Source organism: Mustela lutreola, chromosome 7 (assembly GCF_030435805.1).
Source record: "Mustela lutreola isolate mMusLut2 chromosome 7, mMusLut2.pri, whole genome shotgun sequence".
Lineage (NCBI taxonomy): Eukaryota > Metazoa > Chordata > Mammalia > Carnivora > Mustelidae > Mustela > Mustela lutreola.
Window position 1 is genome coordinate 76,225,394 of NC_081296.1, and position 17,170 is coordinate 76,242,563.

Genomic DNA, 17,170 nt, shown 5'->3' on the forward strand with positions numbered 1-17,170 from the left:
TGTCTGGTGTCATCTCCTATTAATCTGAAGAAATTCCCCCCCGTTTTTTTTTTAAACTTTACACCCAATGTGGGACTTGAACTCACAACCCCAAGATCTAGAGTCACATGTTCTATCAAGTGAGCCAGCCAGGCACCCCTGAAGAAATTTCTTTAATATTTCTTCTAAGGCAAGTCTACTAACAACAAATTCTTTGATTATCTTGAAATGTATTTATTTCACTTTCTTTTTTTTTTAAACGGGAAAAAATAAAGATCTATTTTTTAAAATTTAAATTGATAGCTAACATTTTTAATGAAGTTTTTTTTTTTCCTTGAAAAACTGAAGTCTAGAACACAAGGTCTATATTCTGTGGTAGAGCCAAGTCATGGTGGTTTCTCCTAAGGGTCTTTGCTTCCCAGTTAAAGATCTATTTAATACAAGTTTTATATAACACAGGATCCTTCATAAGGAAATGAAGACCTTCAGTTTGATTTTTATTTTTTATATTTATTTATTTATTTGACAGAGATCACAAGTAGGCAGAGAGGAAGGCAGAGAGAGAGGAGAAAGCAGGCTCCCCGCTGAGCAGAGAGAGAGCCCGACTTGGGGTTCTATTCCAGGATCCTGAGACCATGACCCCAGCTGAAGGCAGAGGCTTTAACCCACTGAGCCACCCAGGCACCCCACGGTTTGATTTTTTTTTTTTTAAGATTTTATTTATTTATTTGACAGAGAGAGAGAGAGATCACAAGTAGGCAGAGAGGCAGGCAGAGAGAGGGGTGAAGCAGGCTCCCTGCTGAGCAGAGAGCTCGATGCAGGGCTCAATCCGAGGACCCTAAGATCATGACCTGAGCCAAAGGCAGCAGCTCAACCCACTGAGCCACCCAGGCGCCCCCCTCGGTTTGATTTTTAAAGGGCCATTTTGCTAAACACATAATTCTTGATTTTTCAGTTCTGAAAATATTTACCCCTGTGTTCTGGCTGCCATTGCTTCTGATGAGAAGTTAGCTATTGGTTTTCCGTTTTAAATGATAATTGTTTTTCTTTTTTTGTTTTGAGCATTTTTCTCTTTGTATTTTTCATCAAATGGGAGAAAATTTCAGCTATTATTTCTTTAAGTATTCTTACTACTCTACCTCCCTTTCTCTCTCTTCTTCTGGGATTTCCATTACCCTTATGTGGATATACTTGAATCCCACAGATCTCTGAGGCTGCTTCTTTTTCTTCATTTTTTTTTTCCTCTCAGTTTTAAAGACTGAATAATTTCTTTTGATCTACCTTCAAGTTCACTGATTGTTCTTCTGCCATCTCAAATTTGTTGTTGAACTCCCCAAGTAAATTTTCAACTATTATACTTTTAACTTAAGAATTTTCATTTGGTTCTTTTTTTTTTTTTTTTTTTAAAGATTTTATTTATTTGACAAAGAGAGACACAGCAAGAGAGAAAACACAAGTAGGGTGAGTGGGAAAGGGAGAAGCAGGCCTCCCGCCAAGCAAGGATCCAATGCTGGGCTCGATGCTGGGCTCGATGCGGGGCTCGATGCGGGTTCCATCCCAGGACCCTAGGATCATGACCTGAGCTGAAGGCAGACGCTTAATGACTTAGCCACCCAGGCATCCTGGTTCACTTTTTAAAAATTGATTATGTCTTTTTACTGAGTTAGCTATTTGTTGTTGTTGTTCTCATATATCTTTTAATTATTTAAACACGATTTCATTGAGTTCTTTGAACATATTTATAATAACTGCTTTGAAATCTTTTCTAAATCCAATATGTGGGCCCACTCAGAAATAGTTTCTATCAACTGCTTTTTTCCCTTAGTATACACACCATATTTTCCTGCTTCCTTGAAACTCCCATAATTTTGTTGTTGAAAGCTGGACATTCTATTTAAAAATTTTTAAAAGTTTTTATTTAAATTCCAGTTAGTTAACGTACAGTGTAGTATTAGTTTCAGGTATACAATTTACTGATTCAGCACTTCCATACATCACCTGGTGCTCATCACGACAATTGCCCTCCTTAATTGTCATCACCTATGTCACCCATCCCCGCGACCCACTCTCCTCTGGTAACTGACAGTTTGTTCTTTATAGTTTAGAGTCTGTTTCTTGGTTTGCCTCTCACTTTCTCTTGCTCTTCCTCCCACCCCCCTGATGGTGATTTGTTTTGTTTCTTAAATTCCTCATATGAGTGAAATCACAAGTATTTGTCTTTTTCTGATTTATTTCACTTAGCATTAAACTTACTAGCTCCATCCATGTCATTGCAAATGGCAAGATTTCATACTTTTTTATGGCTGAGTAATATTCCATTGTATGTAAATACCACATCTTCTTTGTCCACTCATCAGTTGGTGGACATTTAGGCTGTTTCCATATTTGGGCTCTTATAGATGTGCTGCTATAAACATAGGGGTGAATGTATCCCTTTGTATTAGTATTTTTGTTTTCTTTCACTAAATACCTAGTGGTGCAATTGCTGGGTCACAGGGTAGTTCTACTTTTAACTTTGTGAGGAAACTCCATACTGTTTTCCAGAGTGGCTGCACCAGTCTGTATTCTCACTAACAGTGTAGGAGAGTTCCCCTTTCTTCACATCCTTGCCAACACCTGTTGTTTGTTTGTTTTTCTTTCATTCCTTTTTTTTTTTCTATTTGAGAGTAGTAATTTATTATCTGACCACAGTAAAAAAAATAATCATGGTAGATACCTTAGTTCATCCTTCTAATAAGGCTATTGATCTGGTCTTCCCTGTCACCAGCATCTCCATCTTCTACAAAATGGGTGGTCTTCTTCTTCATTCCCCCTCAAGGAGAAGATAATTTGAAGAGCCAAAAAAGTTGTTTGATTCTTTGAAACATGCTCCAACAGTATAGATTTCGTGAATCAGATCTTCCACACAGATGATGCCATATTTGCCAGTTAATGTGTTTATCTGTCAGGGCAATTCACTTATTGTTGTTTTTGCCATCATCACGTTTGTAAATCAATTCATTTACAGACTTCAGGTCATGCTATATATGGTTCCACAATCCTTAGCATGTTAATGGAAGCCTTGTTGAGCTTAACAAAGGTGCCATTGAAGATCTGGCAAAGGTGAAGAAGCTGCAACACCTTTCAAATCTTTGGGCTTACACCACTGATACCTATGATACTGATGACAAATGACAATTTGGTTTCTGCAGGTATGTTAGAAGTTACCAGCTTTTGTTTGTTTGTTTGTTTGTTTGTTTCTTTCTTTCTTTCTTTTTTTTTTTTTAGCACCATCCTGGCCATTTAAATCTCTGTTCTGTAGAACATCTACCTATCTGCCTGTATTCCTTGTGGTAATTCTTAGCTTTTTCAAAGATAAGCTTCCTCCTTGCATTTCTTTTGGGCAAACTTCTTTCTCAAGGTTTTCTGGCAAATAGGAACCTTCTTTTCCTTCTCTTCTGCACACTCCATGGTCCCAGTAGGAAAAGAGGCCTGTTGTTTTTTTGTGTTGTTGATTTTAGCCATTCTGACAGGTGTGAGGTGGTATCTCATTGTAGTATGGATTTGTTATTTCCCTGTTGATTAGTAATATTGAGCATATTTTCCTGTGTCTGTTGTATATCTGTATGCCTTCTTTGGAAAAATGTCTAATCATGTCTTCAGTCCATTTTTTAATGGGATTATTCATTTTTTGGATGTTCAGTTTTATAAATTCTTTATATATTTTAGATATTAACTCTTTATCACATATGTCACTTGCAAATACCTTCTATTCCAAAGACTGTCTTTTAGTTTTATTATTTCCTTCATTGTGCAGAAGCTTTTTATTTTGATGAAGTCCCAATAGTTTGTTTTTGCTTTCGTTTCCCTTGCCTCAGGACAGATATCTCATAAGAAGTTGCTATGGCAGATATCAAAGAGGTTATTACCTGTATCTCACTAGGATTTTAATGGTTTCGTGTCTCAAATTTAGGTCTTGATTTAATCCATTTTGAATTTATTTTTGTGTAAGTTGTAAGAAAGTGGTCCAATTTGATTATTTTGCATGTTGCTGTCCAGTTTTCCTAACACTATTTGTTAAGGCTTTCTCCCATTGCATATTCTTTTTTATTTTGTTAAAGATTAACTAACCATGTACTTGTAGGTTCACCTAGGTTTTCTATTCTGTTCCATTGATCAATATGCCCATTTTTGTGCCAGTACCAAACTTTTTTGATCACTACTGCTTTATAATTTGAAGTCCAAAATCATGATGCCTCTGGGAAAGCTGGACATTTTAGATAAAATTCTGTAGCAAATCTGGTTTCTGATTTCTAGCCCCAGTGAGAGTTGTTGCTGTTTTCCCCTTTGCTTGTCTTTTTAAATTTGCCTAGACTCAACCTGTCACTGTCTCCCTCACACCGTGTGCTTACTGACGTCTCTGGTCTTTTCAGGGTCATCCTGTACCTGCATAGCTTAGTGGTTAGCCCAGGATTCATCAGAGGTTGTGCTCAAACACCCAGAGCCAGGAGGACTTCCATTTTCTGCTATTAGATATATGTGTGGTTTGGAGAGAACTTTCACATTTTAGGCAGTTTTCACATGTGCCTAACTTTTGCTTTCTAACAGGATCTGTGTGTCTCCTCTGTGTGCATGCAGCCTCTGGTTGGCCAGGGATGGATGGAGAGCTACTATCTATGCCTATTTCCTGATCTCTGTTTTATATTACTGGCTAATCTATTGTTTACCCCCGTCAGGACTGCAACCCCAGCCAGACAACATAACTGGATTTTTCACATTTGTCTCCATATTAAACAAGATTTTCATGACTTGCTCCACTTTGATAGATTACACCACCAATCAAATTTATAGGGCAGTTGGGCATGGAGGAGAAGCCTCTGGGAAAAATGACATAGATTTGATTTTTACCTGATGTGTGGTAATTTTTAATGAACTGACACTTCTCAATTTGTTGTGTGCATTTGATTGATTTCTAGAGCACTGCAATGGATATATTTTATAATTTTGCTTTATACTTGTTTCCCATAGAAAGGATTTGCTTATTTCCTTTATTCATCAATGTGAGAAGTCTTGCTCTGAAATCCATTTTTGCGTTAACATTTTATTTATCAAGCAGTTATTTATGAGATATTAGCTTGTTGTTTGGTAAAAAAAAAAAACTTTCATATGTTATAAACATTTGGGACATATTGGGTTAAACAAAATTAAATAGGGTTCTTTATCACAGGACTTCACAGGGTCATGAATAGGCTAAGATACATGTTACATCTCTAAGAGCAGGGCTGTGAGTAGAAAGAAGTATGCAGCATTTTCTAATTAATTTAGCCACAGAATACCTTTTACAATAAATATCTGTTTACAAGTTAAGAAGCACTGGTAAATGCTAGGACAAATGAATTGCTTAGACTTTAGGACAAATTTAGGGATTAGTTATAGTGGAGATGGTCATCAATGGGTACTTCTTTATATTCCCACAGATTATTGCCAGTAGTGAGGAACAAATAACCAGATGTTCTCCTACTGTGTCTTTTTTCTTGTAATTCTTTCTCTGATTCTGCTTTAATCCCTGACATTCTCAGCTTCCAGAAGTCCCATTTCTGAGGCAAACCCACTTAATCTACCTTGACAGAGAAGGTAGAGTTGAGACCTGGATGGACCTCTGAGTTCCTAGTTCCTTGCTTCCTTCCTAAAATGGCTTTAACTTTCCTTATGATTATAAAATTAATATATTATCATTTTTAAAATTCAATAAATATCAAAAAGTTTTTTTAAAAAAGCATACAGAGTAAACATAATTCCACCGTCCTAGGCAACGACCTTTAGCATTTGGGTATCTATGTGTCCAAATATTTTTCTATGTACACCCTTTAAGGAATGTAAAATGAGTGCTTATTAAGTGTCAGGAATTGTGCCAGGTGCTAGGCAAATGGTGTTAAACACTTGATCCTTGTCTTCAAGTTACAATTTAGTCTAGTGAGGGAGAAAGACATTAAAAAAATCCAGCAAATAATTTTATACTTAAAAATTGTGGTAGGTGTGAGATTGACAAGTATTTTGGCAAAGACAGACTCAAACCATACATACGTTTGTTTGTTTGTTTGTTTTTAAGAGATGGGGGAGGGACCAAAGGAGAGGGAGAGAGAGAATCCCAAGCAGGCTCCACGCAGGACTGGATCTCACAATCCTGAGATCATGACCTGAGCTGAAATCAAGAGTCAGATGTTGAAACAACTGAGCTACCCAGGCACGTCCATTCATACATATGTTATATAACCATACATATGTTATATAACACTTACATCAATTTATCATGAATATTTTCCCATGACAATAAATATAGATTCTGTGCTAGAATTGAGAATAAGAAAAACATGCTCCTACCCCTGAGGGTTTGGTTTTAACAGGGGAGAGAGACATATAAATACATCATTTCAATCCAGTTTTCATAGGGGTTGTATAAGGTACAAACATGGGACAGGGAAGGCTTCATGGGGAAGTGACTGCTTGATTTCTGTTTAAAGGATAAATAGAAATTTTTTAGTTAAGAATGGAAGAATATGCCAGACAGTCAGCATGTGCAAAAACATAAGAGTTAAAAGCATGGCACAGGCATACTTAGAGAACTGTTGGCAGCTTGATATTGCTAAAACAAAAAATCCTAACCTAAGCCTAGTAGAAGAGAATTCTAGAGAGGCAGGCAATGGGAAAGTTACCAAGGCCTATGTTTCCCTGGTAAGGAGTTCGCATTTATCTACCAGACTATTTTGAACTGAGAATAACATGATCAGATTTCTGAGATAGAAAATGCTCTTTGAAGGGCTGACTGAAAAGAGAAGAAACTGGTGATAGTGGGTGACTAATTAGAAGATTTTTGTAATAATCCAGCACAGAGATGGTGGCAGGTGAAACAAGGCAATTGGAGGTATGTTAACCATCATGTTGTTAGGGGGTAAAGGGAAGTAAATTAGCTGGAGTGGGAGTCAGAATTACTGGTGAGAGCTGACAAGAGCTTTTCAGGGAAAACATGGCCAAATGGTAAACTCAAGAGCAAAGGGATGATGAAAGCTAACTGGAGTTTAGAAGTTGAGGGACTTAGGAATAGGAATAGCATCAGCTCCCTTGAACCCTAGGGGAGAGTTTGGCTGAGGACACAGGTGAGATCTGGGGTCATGGATATTTATATGTCCTTGGAACTCCCACTTCATGTGGCTGCCAGACACATTCCTGGGACAGCATGACAACCTTGCAGTAAGTGAGCATGAGCAACTGTTTTCTGTCTTTAATAGTCCCATCGAATGAAGGCAAAAATTTTGGGGAAAATGTTCTATGAAGGAATGATTCCCTAGAGATAGATCTTGGAAAGAAGTAGGCTGAATGTAAGACTTTTGGAGTGAAAGCTAACATTTATGTATTATATATTTCTGAAGAAATAGATTGTAGCAGTTTCTAGGGAAGGGAAGTGGACAGCTTCCTGTGGAAGAGAGGAAGATTTTTCTCAGCATAATCTTTTGTACATTTTGAGATTTGAATGAAGAGAATTTGACATCTATTCAAAATAAAAGTTTTTAAAAAGGAAGCTGAGGAAGTGCAGAAGAAAAACATTACCCTTTCACACATCTGTATATATTTCCAAGGAGACACTCCTGCTTGGAAAGTGGTGGGGCTGCTGATATTCTCATGAGGAATAAGATAGTTGGCCCCACTGTAGTCTTAGGACCACCATACTTTCTTAAAATGTGCTGAGTCATTTCTCTGTCCTATTTTCAGCTCAATGAGAGCCACCTTCTTCCCTGACTAGAAGAAGAGAGGAAATCCACTTCTAGAGGGTTTAATTTAATAGGTTCAATCCCTGTCATTCTGAGTGAAATTACCTGGGATAAAGGTGGAGATGGGAAAAGGAGAAAGGAGAGCCCATATTTACAGAAAAAATGGACAGTCTAAAATTACAAGCTTCAAAGAAAACATCTATATCCCTTTCATTTCATGGCAGGACTTGGAGCCAGAGTCTCAGAATAAGAAGCCACAGGCAACCTCTTCATTGTCCATCCATGAAAGTATGGGGAAAATGCTCCAAACTCAAAGTCTAGATTTAGGGCTGCAATTTCAGTTCTACCTCTAAGGTTGTGTGACCTTGGTCAACTGGCTTCTACAGCCTACGTATCAGTATCCTTTTCTGCAACATTAGGTGATTGGATGTGTCGATAACATCCAAATTTCTTCCAATTTCCACATCCTATAATTCTAAATCTTAGCAAATCTTGCTATGTAATTCTGTAGTTTTTCCTACCAGGCATTTTACTTCTGGGCTTTTGACATTTGTTTCTTACCTCTGTTATCAACTTCTAGCTTTGCAAGATGGAACCTAGAGGAGAAATGGTAGAAATTGGTGGGGCTTCAACAATCTTTGTGCTGAAAGACCCTTGATCCGCACCCAAGAAGCAGACACCAAGCCTCCACTGGATGCAAGTTGCAAGAGGTTTATTGGTTACACAGGCGCCTGCGGACGCATCAGCCTCTGTGGGCTGAGCGCGCCGGGGTAGATTGGGGAGCAGATTATATAGGGCAAGGGTTGGGGTGGTGGGAAGCGAGCTTACAGAAGCAGATGCTTGGTTACAGGGATCTGATTGGTTAACTTAAATCAAGCATTGTCAGGCACTGGGTTTAAGGCAAGGACACAACGGTTTGTTCTGGTGGGCCTTGGCTCAGCACTCTGGAAAGTCCCAGGTACACTCTATTCCTCATTTGTCTTTTCTCTTGACAGACCGGGTGATCACAGACAATAGACATCCTGGTATGTGTTGCCATCCGGCTATGGGGACAATCAAGCCTTCAGCAAGGGGATAGGGGGTGCTTTGGGGACATCAGGTTACTTAAACAAGCCTTTAGCAAGGGGAGAGGGGTCTTTCAGTGCCTGGGTCACACACTGGGTAGAAAGCTCTGGAAGTTGTTCCACCAACTTCTTCACAGTCGGGTCAGTTGGAGATAGTTTTGTCTTTCCCCAGTTTTCTCTCTTTTCTAAGAACTCTTCTGTATTCTTCTCTTGCAACCATTCATTTTACCCCTAAAGTCGTTTGCTGTTCATTGGCCTATACTCATGTATCAATTGATGTGACTGAATAATGCATATACTTATTTCAATAAATAACTGAGTACCTACTATGTACTAAATAGTTTTCAAACTTTTCGGCCTTAGGACCCCCTCAGCATGTTTGAAAGTTATCAGGAACCTCCAAAACCTTTTGTTTATATATTTACTAAATTAAAAAGTAAAACTGAGAAAATTTAAGGTATTAACTAATTTTTAAAATAGCAAAAAACAGACCCACCATATGTTAATAACATTAAAAAGATGAAAAACAGTTATATATTCAGAACAAAAAAAATTAGTGAGAGGAATGGCACTGTTTCACAATTTTGCAAATCTCTTTACTGTCAGCCTTAACATAAAACATCTGGATTCTCATGCCTGGTTTCTTTATTTTATCTGTTGTCTTGGGGATTGTATTAGCTTCCTGGTGTGCTATAACAAATTACCAAAACTTGGCTGCTCAAAATGACAGAAATGTGTTCTTTTGTGGTTCTGGGGCCAGAAGTTCAACATCAAGTTTCACTGGGCCAAAATCAAGGTGTGGGCAGGGAAGTGCTCCCTCTGGAGGCGCCAGGAGAAACTTCTCTCCTTGACCCTACCCGATTCTGGTGACTGCTAACATTCCTTCATTTGCGGCTACCTCCTTCCCATCTCTTCCTATCTCTGCATCAACTGTTCTTGTATGTGTGTGTTGGCTAATTTCCTGGTGCTTCTTTTTTTATTTTTTATTTTTATTTATTTATTTATTTTGAAAAAGATTTTATTTATTCATTTGACAGAGACATCACAAGTAGGCAGAGAGGCAGGCAGAAAGAGAGAGGGAAGCAGGCTCCCTGCTGAGCAGACAGCCCAATGCGGGGCTTGATCCCAGTACCCTGAGATTATGACCTGAGCCGGAGGCAGAGGCTTTAACCCACTGAGCCACCCAGGCACCCCTGCTTCTTTTTTTATAAGGACATTTGTGATGGTTTGTAGGCCTCACTGGGATAATACAGGATAATCTCTTTACCTCAAGATCATGAACTCAATCCCATCAGCACAAGTTTCACTATTCACAGGTTTCAAGGCTTACAGTGCGGATATATCCTTGGAAGCCATTATCAGCCGACAACAGGTTATTTTGTTTGATGTTTATGAAGAAAATCTAGTCTCAGACAGATATGCAGTTTGGGACAAAAGTGAGTAGTTTTACAGCCTTTTCAAATAATTGTGGATGTTCTTCTTTAGTACAACACCAATACTCAACAAGAAGTAGTTTCTTAAAGGTTTGTTAAAACGTGGAATTGGAAAACATATCTGTGAACTTTTCTCACTGGGTTACTTTAAAATCATTGGGCTAGAAAGCACTTTAAATGGATCGTTCATCCACTCCCTAATTTTATAAAATCATGCATTGATCATTTGGAAGATTTTGGTTCACTGAGTTATTTAGGTCTTCCTAATGTTGACACATGTAATTATATATGATCAAAAAATAACATTCTATTAATATCACATCCAATCTTATCAAAACAGTTCCTACATATTGGGAAATTATCAAACTCCTGGTGGTAGAAACACATTCTTCAAAATTGTAATTTACACACAAAAGCTTAAATTTTATCAGTGACAACAAATTCAATTATTTTCCTTAAAGTGACAGACTTGCTGTTCACTTTCAAGAAAGGCTCTGTTTGTTAATAAATGAAGAAAAGTGGCTGGTTCAGCTTTCAAGTCAAACAAGTCCTCAATTCCTTTTCCTTGAAGAACCCTGGCTGTGCATCACAACTGCTTGATGTGTACTTCCCATTTTGCCACACCCAGCGCTTAAAAAGCATATACTGAAAAGTCGAGATTTAATAAAATTAAGAATTCTTACTGCTTTATCAAAGATATTCTAAGGTAAACTGGCTTTTCTCCTCCCCCAGTGCGAGTGTATGGTAGTGAAGAATACAATTTGCAGCCTCTGCCTTGATTTGTGCCAAGGTGCCAGCACTTTTGCCCAGTATTGCTTTTATTCCATTAGTGCAAATATCAGCACAATTGTTCCAGGATAAACTTACTTTTAAAAATTGGTCACTTCTTCTGCCTTCCATCTTCCACCTCTTTCTGTCTGTCTGGCCTAACACTACCTGTCATTCACCGAAGCAAGCAAACACTGACTCCCTTAGAGTGTGTGGGTGGAAGGGTCAATAGGTCATCATCACTCAGGATGATGTCAACACTCTTTTCATTATTTAACTTATATATTCAGGAGGACTGTCTGGTTGAGAGAGAGGAAATATAGGATGCCTGACAGCATGAGTTCTGAAGCCAGATAACCAGGTTTGAATTGCAGCTCTATACTGGGTAGCTATATGACTTTGGGTCAAGTTACTTCACCCTATACCTCCATTTCCTCATTCATAAAGTGCAAATAAGATCTCCTACCTCATAGAGTATGGTGAGGATCAAATGAGTTAATACACTGAAAGTGCTTATAACAATGACTGGCATGTATAAAGTGCTCAATAAATATTGCTCTTAGTCCCACCCCCCCAAAATTAGTCATTGCTCTATTTCAGCACTACCTGTGTTTATTGCCAAGCATTTACATAAGAGATCTTCAAGTATTAGTACTGACACTGGATCGATACAAGCAAAGCAACAAGCCTAGCTTACATCTATGTTTATATAATTTTTCAGTCCTTCTTCAAGGCAATATAATTCTGCAGATCAGATGTTATCTCAGTCTTTACAATTGCAACTAAATTTCTAATTTGGTGAGCTACTGCATCCTTGGAAAGTACCTTGGCTACTTTCTTTCCAAAGATGATTTCTTTGATTTTTTTTTTTTTAATCCAGCAGGCATTTCCTGAGAAACACACAAGCTTTATTAGCCTCTCAGTTACCATTTGCCCTTTTGCAGCCAGTGCAACACAATAATTTCACCTGTAAGATGCTTCAGTGGGTTTTTCATTTCTAGTTCAAAGAGTGGTAACAAAAATGCTCTGACTTTTAAAGGCCCTACCATGTTTAAAATATTCAATTCCCTTTCCTTTCTTATGTACGGTTTCACCCAGACTCTCCCCTTTACCTGAGTCAGAGAATCCTCAGATACTAAGGTCAATGTCATATTTTTCAGCATCTTTAGCTGTTGGAAGATTGAGAAAGCAAGTCTTCTAATCTCCCTTTCGTAAGCCAATGAAAGAACCTAAAGTTAAAAAAGGGTAGAAACCAAATTTTACTTTGAATAAAATATTAAATTCTATAAGAATAACAATTTAAAATAATATTTAAACATTTAGATACTTTTTCAATAAGTTAAAAACTATTCTTGCAAAGCAAGTCCACAAAATGAACTTTTTTCTTGTGTTTCTTCATGGGTGCAAGGACAGTTTAGGGATTTCAAAAAACCCATTTATTGGGGTAGTGATGGGGTTCCAGAGACCAGGTATAAGGGAGGATAGCTTGTGAGAACACACTAGTAGTAGTAAGGAAAAACTAAGTTAATCTCTGAAAGCGCACATGTTTATACCCTAACCCTTGGAACATTCTAGAAAACAGAGGGGTACTCAAGCACACATTCCACCACTAACAAAGCTCTTAAGTCAACTATCCTCTTGAAAACTTCTCTGTATACTCCCAAAAGGATGAGAGTGAAAACAGCAAACATTTTAGTATTGGGCATCGAGTTTGGACTTCGTGGATCCGCTGGAAGGGTCGCAGAGACCCTCAGAAGTCACCAGACCGCATTCTGAGAACCACTGTACCAGATTCTGTTCCAGGTGGAAGCTGGGGTAACAGCAACAGGTAAACTATCCCCTCCGCCGGGAGATGAGGTATTTACGCAGGGGTCACTGCGATCAGCTCTGAAGGGAGAAAGAACAGAGCTCTGGGAGCGGGTAGGGCACAACACCCACCCTCGTCTGCCGGGCCGGGTGGGCTGCTTCGGGAGCGTGACCTCGACACCGCCGCCGCAGAGCAGGAGTCGGCCGGGGTGTGGGGGTGGGGAGGGCTTCGCGACCACTTCCCACCCTTTCCTGACTGCGTCCCCAATTCCCGGAGAACAGGGGCGGTTAGGAAGCGGCAGTGGTTGCGACACCCCTGCGTGAGGAAGCCGCAGGACTGCGCGCTCTCCTTCGGCAGCGCCCCCAGCTCCCTCAGGGCCGGGGCCGTGTGTGGCGCCGAGGGCCGCCCTCGGGCTGTGGGGGAGGAAGGTGGGCGGAGGGCCCGCAGTCCCGCAGCCTGGGAACGAGGCCTAATGGGGCCAGGAACGTGCGCCTCCAGATAGGGTCTCGCGCGGCGCGGAGGCGGCTAAAAGGAAAGGGAAACCCCGGAGTTGCCATCGAAACCGGACCATCAGGTCCCTCAATTCCTCCCTAGGAAGTCAACCTCCGCGCGCCAGCGAAGCTAGCCTCTTCCCTGCGCGGCCTCTCGCGCCCTCCGGCGGCCTCTCTTGAGAACGACACTGTCCTTGTCCACGCCGGACGCGAATAAAGATTTTTTCTTCAAACAAACAGGAAGTGTCTACGGAGGCCCGGCGGGCGGCTAGGCAGGGGCCGGGCATGAAGCCGGGCGGCGACCGGATCGCGGGCGGTGGCGGCGGCGGCGGCGATGAGCGACATAGTGGAGAAGACGCTGACGGCGCTGCCGGGACTCTTTTTGCAGAACCAGTCGGTTGGCGGGCCGGCGGGCGTCAAGGCGTCTTTCTCTTCGCGGCTGGGCGGCCTCGTCCGCGGCATCACCGCGCTAACTTCCAAGCACGTAAGTGCTCGCCGGACCGGGAGGTCAGGGGCGCCGGCGAAAAGGCCCTCGCGCTGGGAGGCCCGAGTCCGGCGGCGAGCCTCGGGGTCGGCCCTCCCGCGGGGTTCAGGGACTCCGTGTGTGTCTGTGCGTCCCCGCGTCTGTCTGGAAGCGTTACTTTCCTTCCCGGACTGACAGCTTGGAGGCCGAATTTCCACAGTTGGCCGTGACACTGAGTCATTATCGTCTGCGGCTGGTCTGTCTAATCTTTGAGTCTCTGTGTATTTCTGGACGTTGAAGTGGAAAAGGACCCAAACGTACTCCATAGGTTGTTTCGAGGATTAGAGGAGCCATCGAGCGAGTGAAAATACCTAGTGCCGTGGAAGTGCCAGCATCGCTTACCTTCTACAAAGTTTCTGTACAGGTTCTCTCTCACCAGTTCTTTCACACACCGGAACAGAGCCTGCCGTCTGAACCTGTTGTTCAACGTCTTTGGGGAGCTTGAGGTTCTTAGGTTGTAACAACCTTGGGCGGGGGCAACAAAGAAAAAGAGTTAATTCTCCCCAGATAAAAAGTTTGTTGTCTCAGCCTCAGATGGGCTTTGAAAATGACTAGTTAGAATGGAAAGTATTAAGTTTCCACAAACTTTGGTAGTTGAACCAAGATTCAACAACCTATAAGATTATTTTGTTATGTCATAATTTGTTCAAAAGTTAATTTATGAAGGAGGTTATTATGCGTTAGGCATGGAGGAAAAAGAGTGAAACAAATTTTCTTTTCCCCAAGGAATTGGTCCTTCATCTTGGACTTAAGACAGGTATAAGCAATATACAATGACTTGTAAGTCCCCAGAGAGAAGGATTTTCTTCAAAGTGCCCTTGGAGTTTAATTAAAAGATTTTACTTATTTATTTGACAGAGAGAGATCACAAGTAGGCAGAGAGGCAGGGAGAGAGAGAGAAGTGGAAGCAGGCTCCCTGCTAAGCAGACTCAATCCCAGGGGACTCAATCCCAGGGCCCTGGGATCATGACCCGAGCTGAAGGCAGAGGCTTTAACTCACTGAGCCACCCAGGCGCCCCTAAAACATTCTTTTTAAGTTGAAATAAGATGATGCTCTACTGGATGCTGTATTTCTCCTTCACAGTCAGAAATCGTTATTTATGGACATAATATTGTTTGTCTTAATATTTTGTCCTTTACTCATTTCTGTGAGATTCTGAGTGAAATTAAAAAAAATATTTTTGGTCTTAAATTGTAGTTTGGAACTGTACATAGGGTATCTAAATGTGGCAGTACCTCAGGAGTAGTACTTGAGTAAGCTACCTGCTGGACATCTGCTGATTGAATGTGTGATTTAAAGATAATTTAAATGTGTAATTTAATGTGTAATTTAAAATGGGGCCAATATTCAAGTGTGCTAAGGAGATGAGATACAATGGAGGCAGCAGAAGTGATCACATTGATGTACTTGTGTATATGAGAGAGAGAGATGGGAGTTGAAGGAAAGGATGTGAGGAATAGTGAGAAAAGAAGAGGGAAGAGTATAGCTTAAGGGGAAAAAGACCTATTTCTGTTTCTTCCCTCATATCCTATTTCTCTATTCTATGAAGACTTTTTACTTTACTTATTAAGATTTTTTTTTTATTCTTAAGTTATCTCTATACCTATTGTGGGGCTCAAACTCAGAACCCCAAGATGAAGAGTTGGATGCTCCACTGACTGAGCCAGCCGGGGCACCCCAGGACTTTTTATTCTTAAAGGGAAGGTGTGAGACCCTTATCCTGGATGAGTACATGAAAAATTTCTTCTTTCTCTCTACCTTGAATTCAAAACAAAGGAAAACAAAACAAAACATTTTCTGCTAATCTGTCCTTGAGAGGACAGTAGTTAAGTGAAGGAAAAAGGAACGGTGGATTATTCTTTACAGGAATGATTGGGAGGGTTTGGAGAAATGCGTTTAGGCTAATCTTAAGCATGTAATTTTTATAACTGTCCTTTAAAATAACATTTACTTTTTGTTGAAAGCATTATAAATTATATTTTTCCTTCTAAGAACTACTGCTGCAGTTTGAAAAGACCATTATTCGTGCATTTAATTACTTTCATTTTTTTAGGAGGAAGAGAAACTAATCCAGCAGGAACTGAGTAGTCTGAAAGCAACTGTTTCTGCTCCTACAACAACACTGGTGAGTTTGCATAGTCAGTGCCAGCACATTTAATATTTGAAATCAGGTCCACTATGGAGTCTGTAGTGGCATCTAATTGATCAGTTGCTAAAATCTAATTTATCATAGTCACAATTAGTTATGGATGGTAGCAGGTCAGACACAAGCTTAAGCTTTTTTGTTTTGTTTTGTTTTGTTTACAGGCATACAGTTGTTTATTTTAGCATTGTTAGTTAGCTTTTTATTATTTACTGGCTGCACTAGAGCAAGGCTTGCTTGATTGATGCCAATTCAGTGCCAGCATGATAATTACATAAATGTGGCAATACTCATGGGACCCCAGTGCTGATCTTATTGTTTTAGTGTTGTGTACTGGGAAAATGTTATGCTATATCATTTATTTAAAGTAATATTTTCAGTCCTGAATTGGTATATTACAGATTTCTCATTTTGCTCTTCTACATCTTAGAATATAGGTGAATGAGGTAGAAAATGGTTTTCTTGCTGTAAAACACTGTATTGCACAACAGTGAAATCAAGTTCCAGTTATTTTAGAACTTGAGCCATATAACTTGATTTCTCAAAAAGCCTTTTTAGCATCTATTTAATGAGTAGCCTCTGTGCAGGCCACTGTCCCTACATAGTTTCATTAAGATCTAAGTTTTTTTTTTTTCCTTTCAATTTTCATGTGGTTTCATATAATGAGATTTTGCCAAGCAACATTATTCAGCAAATATTTAGTGAGTATTCTCCCTCTTCTAATAAGAATATTAGGGTGAATATTTTGCATGAACACACGATCATGTACATGAATAACATTTTTATAGCTTAAGAGAATGTATATATTTCCTTTTATGATCATAGTAATATTTGGAAAAATGAACCTCAAAGCATAGTTAATCTGATATATTTATGTGTGTGTATATATGTATATGTATGTGTATATATGTATGAAATCATTGTGTATTTATTCGTGATACTTGATAGAAATGTTAAGCAGAAATGGTTTCTTTCCTTTTACTTTGTTTGATTTCCATTTTTATTGACACACCTGGAGAAATAAGATAAATAGGTAGAACTTAGGGAGCCAGATTTTGGATGGTAGATTTTATAATAATTATGGCTATCCAGCTCCGGGCATGGTTTTTTTTAAATTAGAGAGAGAGCAAGCATGATGCGGGAGGGGTAGAGAGAGGAGAGAGGGAATTCCAAGCATGCTCCACCCTCAACATGGAGTCCCATGCAGGCTCCTTCC

The 17,170-nt window shown here is 39.8% G+C and overlaps 1 protein-coding gene, 1 long non-coding RNA gene and 1 pseudogene across 3 annotated transcripts in view; 1 reads left to right on the forward strand and 2 right to left on the reverse strand.

Annotated features, from left to right (window-relative positions):
- Positions 1 to 2,474: 2,474 nt before the first annotated feature.
- LOC131835320 (large ribosomal subunit protein uL30-like) lies at positions 2,475 to 3,521 on the reverse strand (annotated as a pseudogene).
- Positions 3,522 to 5,905: 2,384 nt separating this feature from the next.
- Positions 5,906 to 13,619, reverse strand: LOC131836285 (uncharacterized). Its single transcript, XR_009355576.1, has 4 exons — positions 12,928 to 13,619; positions 12,102 to 12,218; positions 8,286 to 8,320; positions 5,906 to 6,160 (listed from the first exon to the last, which is right to left on the reverse strand). It is a non-coding gene; the product is annotated as an uncharacterized LOC131836285 (long non-coding RNA).
- AP4E1 (adaptor related protein complex 4 subunit epsilon 1) overlaps positions 12,664 to 17,170 on the forward strand; it is a 61,153-nt gene continuing 56,646 nt past the window's right edge. Inside the window, exons 1-3 of one of the 2 annotated variants that reach the window (XR_009355573.1) lie at positions 12,664 to 12,817; positions 13,528 to 13,771; positions 15,865 to 15,936. Coding sequence is in view for 1 of the 2 variants with exons in the window: in XM_059181538.1 (XP_059037521.1) it covers positions 13,622 to 13,771; positions 15,865 to 15,936 (222 nt within the window). In the remaining variant the exon portion in view is untranslated. The remainder of the gene's footprint in view (positions 12,818 to 13,527; positions 13,772 to 15,864; positions 15,937 to 17,170) is intronic. The other variant, XM_059181538.1, reaches the window with a different exon arrangement.